We start from the raw sequence: 6684 nt of genomic DNA on the forward strand, positions 1-6684 counted from the left end.
TGGATTCCCTTGCCAGAGTAGGTAGCTGCTGTGTTTTGGGGATGTGTTAGATTGAACACCATTAGGATAGGAATCAGATTTAAGCCCCGAAGTCAAGTGGTATAGAGGAAAGAGTGGGGGCCTTTGGGTGCTAAGGTGGGTTTGGATTCTGGCTCAGCCACTTAGCTGTCTAACTTTGGTCGAAGCCCCTTTCACTCAACAGTAAAGTGGGGCTAATAAGGACACTTGAATTGAGGAGGTGTGAGCAGCTTAGGGCTGCCTAGTTAGGGCTGGCCCCTAGTCACTCCAGAATGGTAACCATGATGATGATGATGATTTTAGTCTGACTATGGCACATGCCAGCCTCACCTTCCACCTGCAGCAGAGGCTGAACTCTGACCCTGCAAGGAACGTCTCTACTATACTGCAATTGAGGGTTTGCAGTTTTTAAGGCATGTTCACATGTATGAATATTACCTTCCTGGTCTTTCTATTCCTCAGGGGAGAGGGTGAGGTGGCATGAATGTTCCCACTTCACAGATGCTGAGCTCAGGTTCAGAGAGGCCAACACCTCAGTGCCAGGCCACCCCCGAGCCTGGACAGCTGGGCCTCAATTCCCCTCTGGTGCTCTTCTCACATCTTGACCTTCCCATCACTGACTCAGAGGTGGCCCACCTACACTAACCCACAGACCCGTGGACCTGTGCTCACCACCTGTCCTTTCGCCTCATTTGCACTAAGTCGAGAATTCAATGGGCAAAGTGTGAGAGGGTTAACCACGAGATACCACCTTGCACCATCAGCATGGCTACTATCAAAAAGCCGGAAAATCACAGGTGTTGGTGGACAAATTAGAACCCTTGTGCCCTGCTGGTGGGAGTATAAAATGGTGTAGCTGCTATAAAGAACGATACAGTGGTTCTTCAAAAAGTTAAAAATAGAACTACCATATGATCCGGCAATTCTACTCCGGGTATTTATCCAATAAAATGGAAAGTAGGATCTCGGAAAGATATCTGTACACCCGTGTTGATAGCAGCATTCTTCACAATAGCCAAGAGGGGGAAGCCACTCAAGTGTTCATTGACAAATGGTGGTCTACACATGCAAGGGAATATTATTCAGCCCTAAAAAGTAAGGAAATTCTGAAACATACTACAACATGGATGAAGCATAAAGACATCATGCTAAATGAAATAAGCCAGTCACAAAAGACAAATACTGTATAATTCCAGTTATATGAGGTATCTAGAGAAGCCATATTCAAGGACACAGCAAGTATGATGGTAGTTGCCAGGGGCCGGGGATAGAGGGGAAGCGGGGTGGTTGTTGCATGGGGATAGCGTGTCAGTTCTGCAGGATGGAAAATTCTGGAGATTGGTTGCACAGCAGTGTAAATAGACTTAACACTACTGAAGTGTACCCTTAAAAATGGTTACAAAAGTCAATTTTATATTATGTGTATTTTACCACAATTAAAAATAAAAATTGAAAAAGTGATGGAGGGTTTTCAAGTATTGATTTTTTATAAGTGCCACTACAAAATGAAAGAAAACAAAACCAAAGCTCTCATTCTACTTGTGGCTCCTTCTAGGAGTCTACAGAACTGCAGAGTCACACAAAGCTGGGCTCACATGCCATCTGCCACACTCTTGGGCACCGTGTGCTGGGGTCAGTTACTCAGCCAAGCCTGTTCCAAAGTGGAACAATGATGCCCACAAGCAGGCTGCCATGGAGATTCAAGGAGGTAATGCCCAGGACACGTTCAACCTCCCTTTCCCCTTTCTTCTTCCAGGAAAAAGTCAGAAAAGCAATGAATTCTACTGCTTCCATGATGTGAGGAAAAAGCAGATAGAACATTCCCATTGTAGGGGTTAGAAAACCTAGGAGGGAAGCTGAGGCTCTTCAAGGTCAGGGAGGACATGGGGCCACCAGTCTCCTGACTTCCAGGCCCCACTGAAACGTGTCTGCTCCCCTCACCGGCTGGTCAGGTTCAAATGAGCGCGTCTTGGATGCACGGTGGGGGACAAAGAGCTCATTGAAAACATCTGGGCTGAAGTTTTCCAACTGGTTTCTCAATTTGGCCTGCCTTCCGAGCCGTCAAGCTCCACTGAAACATATGCTCCTTAATCGATGGCTGTTTCAACAACAAACCGATGTTTGTCTTACTAAGTGCTAGCAACGGAAAAGACCCTCCACATTTTAAGCGGGGCCTCTTCCTTGGAATGTTCTGTAGCAAAGCTGCTGAAGGGACAAGGATGGGGAAAAAAGAAGCAGCGCTCTTATTCCATCTGCAGAGAAACCACCCGCTAAGGGACTGGAGGTGGGCCAGCCAGTGCACCATTACAGGAACTGGGAAGAGCTGCAGAACGGAGACCCTGCGGGGAGCATTAGAAATTAGCACCTGGAGTACTAGATGGAGCTAAGTTACCCCAAAGAGCTGCCCTCTTACGGACCTACAATGGACCCCCCATAATCCTACCCTTTGCATATGCTTGGTCAATTCTTTTTTCTTAGGTGGCAGATATGTACCTTTGTACTTAGCCCAAGACAGTATTGCCATGCACAAATTTGCCCTGATTTCATGACAATGTTTTGGTTTTTTTTTTCCCCCATACACTTAATGCTCATCACCTAGACTGTCCCGATCGCCATGCAACCAGCTCCTGGGTCTGCCCGCTGGAAGGCAGAGTGGTTCTAGACACAGCCCAATAGATGCCACGTCAGAGCTGCCAGAAAAGCACCACCTGGGGCACAGATGAGGCTCAGACTTTAGAAACAAAAAAGCCATTCAGTCAGAAACAAAATTTCATCTTACTTTTTCTACCCATTTATTCTAAGAAATGTCTGTCCTAATGAAAGAAGAGATGTATAAACAACAGATCATCTGGAAGATAAAGATCATAAATGAAATTCAGTGTGAATGCCAGAGCCTCTCGGCTCCGTCGGGACAATGGAAATTGTTCAGTTCAGACCCTGTGGGACCCTACTGTGGCTGTTGCTGGCTCTGTCACTCTGACCTAAAGAATAGGGGTTGTGGTTGGGAACAGGCTCAGCATCCTGATTCTGAAGACAGGTAAAGGAGAAGAGCCACCTTAGGTGTAGGTTGCTGTGAGTCCCACCCAGAGAGCAAGGAAATGGAACTCTCTAACAGGGCCCATGGTTTACCTGTGCTCAGAGATGCTTCTGGAGAAGAGACCTGTTGACCGGCCAGGCTGGAAACCCCAGGAGGTCCTGGTGTTCCCCTGGCTTCGTGACTACAGCCTGATGTCAGAGGAGTTTGAGGACCCTTGGAGGAGTGGCCTCCCATGGCCTTTCCAGCTCATGCGCAGAGCCTGCTCCCACCAGAGCACACCCAGAGCACTGGCCACATTCCAATTGGGCGCTATACCAATTACTGTTTTGCCAACTCTTTATTATATTCTCTCAAATCAAAATAAATCAGTCAGCTAATATTTACTGAGTGCCCACCGTGTACCTAGTGCTAAAAAAACCTTGATGGATGCTGATGAAATCCAAATACATTTATATTTAAGATGCTTCTCATGACATAAACCAAGTACCGCTTTATACAGAGTGTAATTCTTAAAGCCCTGGACACAAGCCAGTGTTCACTTTTTTTAGCATCTGTTTTTCCCTGTCCTCTCTTTGATATGGCTCCTGTCAAAACCCTTGATAGTTTCACTCTCTACACAGAAGACCTTTCCAGTCCTCCTGGCCTCTTAGTTATTACACCTCCTCCCTGCAGAGACTTCCCCACCCTACTGCAGCTGCTCTCCATGGTCACAGCTCAGATGTTGTCATTAGCAACAAATGTGCCCCTCCTCAGTCTCCACTGCAGTCCTCTTGCTCTGCATCCCACCTCCCCCCATCTTTCTACAAACTCTTTCTAGTACCCAGTCTCAGCACAGACTCACAACCCATCGGTCCTAGGAGCTTTGCACAGTCCTTCAACTCCCCTGTCACTTTTCTCCCTCCCCAGCATGGACTCCATGGACCATGATTTCAATCCTTCCCTTTCATATCCTCTCTACACCCTTGAACTTTCTGCTCTTCATCATTCTTGGATGAAAAATTCCACCCAGGTGTGTACCTGGGTGGGACACACCTCTCCAGCTACCTCATGCCTGCTCCCGATGGGGCAAAACCACAACCACCTTGTCTGATAACAGGTGAATTTTCAATGTGGGTAGAAAGAAAATAACATTATCACTGGAAAAAATCCACCATGCTTGCAAAGTTCTTGTTATAAAATAATGTGGATTGGAGAGCCTGGAATAGAAAACAAGAATCTGATGTTACCCCTGGATTTCTCAGCTAGCAGAATAAACAGATGTGGAGGTATGGAGGAGTTTTTTTTTTTTTTTCCATTTTTTATATATATTCTTTATTTTAACTCCTCAATATACATTGTAGTTGATTTTTTTTTAATTTTTATTTTGTCAATATACAATGTAGTTGATTATTATGGCCCATCAGGTATGGAGGGGTTTTTAAAAGAAGGCAGCAAATAGGCTCTAACGGCGCAGCATTTGCTAACTCATCTCTGCTGCTTTGGCTTGTATCACTGCTAAGGAACCCAGAGGGAGCTTCTGAAAACATGATACTGTAAGTGCCGTCTCTTGATCCGGTTTCTCCAACAGGAAATTTCCCATCGCACGGAGGTGACACACGCATGAGATGGTACTTCCTTTCTCCTATAATTCTAGAATAACAGAAAGGAGGGTTGGAAGGGAGCCGAACAGTTATTTATTCGGTGACTCCCAAGCCTTGCTACATGCGCAACCACTTCGCAGTCTTCCAAAAGCTACAGAGTCCCGGGCTGCCGCCCAGACCTCCTGCATCAGAGTAGCATAGCTTGAGGTCTGAAATATTCTGTATGTTTAAGCCCCCTAGGGTGATTCTTACACAGTCAGCGTGGCATTGGCTGATTAGTCCAGGGTGGGAGTGTGGGCCTGTCTGCTTTAGTCCAGCAGCCAGACCCAGGTGAGGCCTGTGAAGCAGCTCAGACCGGTGGAGTAGCTGCCTTGTCTTTGTCGGCTCAAGGATGGGCAACTAACTCTTAGCTCCGGGAATCCTTTTCTTTAAAATAATGCCCTTCACCCTTATCTACTTTCCCATTTGGAAACACTATCAGAGTTTTAAGAGTTCTTGGGTAGCTCAACTTCCAGATGGGGAAACTGAGGCCAAAGAGGACACATGTCTTCCTATAAAGCATATAGTTAATTAGATCAGCCCCAGGACTGAGCTCAAGATTTGGGGCTCCAAGATCTGTCCTCCCTCAAAGCTCTTACAACAATTAAAAAAAAATAATAATCGATTTGATTTGTACCTAACAACAGAGGAAAATATAGGCCAGCCAAAGATTAAAAACCCAAAGCAACTCTGTCCCCATTGTGACTAAGCCCACCGTATCTTATGACTGTGAAAACAATGAACTCAGCACCAAGGTCAAGGGTTAGGTTCCCCATAGTGGCCAGATGCCAAAACAAACAAAACCCTTGACTAACTCTACAGAGGAGGAGGTGGTAGGAGATGGGGAATGCTAGCATGTGGGAAGCCTTCGTGAGAAAGTGCAGAAGGCGCTCCTCTCGGGGGAGGGGTTTGGAATAAGACGCAATCAGTCTGGCTGATGCAGCCCCAATCAGTCTGGCTGATGCAGCCCCCATGCAGGGCATACATGGTCTAGAGGCATGATTTCACACCTACCCAGAGTCACCAACTATCCCGGTTTGCCTGGAACTGAGAGGTTTCCCAGAATGTGAGACTTTCCATGCTCAAAGCAGGAATGTCCCAGGCAAATCAAGATGGTTGGCCACTGTGCTCCTCCCCAGATCCCCTCCCTTCCCAAGTCCCTGCAGCGCACAGGAGGTTGCACTAGCTGGAGTGTCATCGGTAATTCACATCTGACAGTAATTACAGCTTCCTTTACCAGGCTAACCTCATGGAAGATGGCTCTAGGTCTTGCCAGGGGACAGAGCACTCAGTTCCAAGCACAGAGCGTCTTACCTTCACCCTTGCCATAGGAGGAGCTGGCGGTCCAGGTCTTGGCCTCCACGTAGCCCAGCTCCCGGCAGACAACGTGGGCGGCGTGGATGGAGAAGTCGTCGTCGCACACAGTGCCCCACTGGCCATCGTAGTACACCTCCACTCGGCCCTCGCTGTGCTTCCTCTTCTGCCCTGCCAGGCGCAGCTGGATCTTGGCCACATCGGAGGGTGCCTGAGGCTGGTGATACTCAGGGGCCGGTTGCTGGAAGTACTCGGGGTAGTAGTGCCAGCTCTCGTACTGGGCCAGGCTCAGGGAGGGCAGGAGGGCCAGCACCACCACACAGCTGCACAGGCAGGCATCCAGAGGCCTCTCCATCCCTGTCCTCAGCAGGAGGATCCCAGGGATGGGACCCCGGGGCAGTCAGGAGGGACACAGAGCGCAGAGCAGCAGGAGCTTCCTGGGAGAGAGAAGAGACACGTTAGGACAGGATGGAGGGGTACAGAGACCCACAGAACGCCACGCAGGTCTAGGGGCCCCCACCTCTTTTGCCCCCACTTTCCTGTATCTCTGAAGTGTTTCTTTGGTAGGGTTGCTCCTGGCGGGAAACAGCACACTCACACTTAATTTGAGGAGAGTTTATAAAAAGACTGTCTAGGGAGATGTGGGCAGAGTTCAGGGGAAATAACTGAGGATGGGGTAGTGCCCCAGAGGGGAGC

General features: G+C 48.1%; 1 protein-coding gene across 1 annotated transcript in view; it reads right to left on the reverse strand.

The window, feature by feature from the left end:
* LOXL2 (lysyl oxidase-like 2) overlaps positions 1-6388 on the reverse strand; it is a 67884-nt gene extending 61496 nt beyond the window's left edge. Inside the window, 1 exon segment of the mRNA XM_008575276.1 lies at positions 5989-6388. Within this exon segment, the coding sequence (XP_008573498.1) occupies positions 5989-6343 (355 nt within the window). The 5' untranslated portion in view covers positions 6344-6388.
* Positions 6389-6684: the final 296 nt, after the last annotated feature.

The sequence above is a fragment of the Galeopterus variegatus genome, unplaced genomic scaffold (assembly GCF_000696425.1).
Source record: "Galeopterus variegatus unplaced genomic scaffold, G_variegatus-3.0.2 Scaffold1167, whole genome shotgun sequence".
Lineage (NCBI taxonomy): Eukaryota > Metazoa > Chordata > Mammalia > Dermoptera > Cynocephalidae > Galeopterus > Galeopterus variegatus.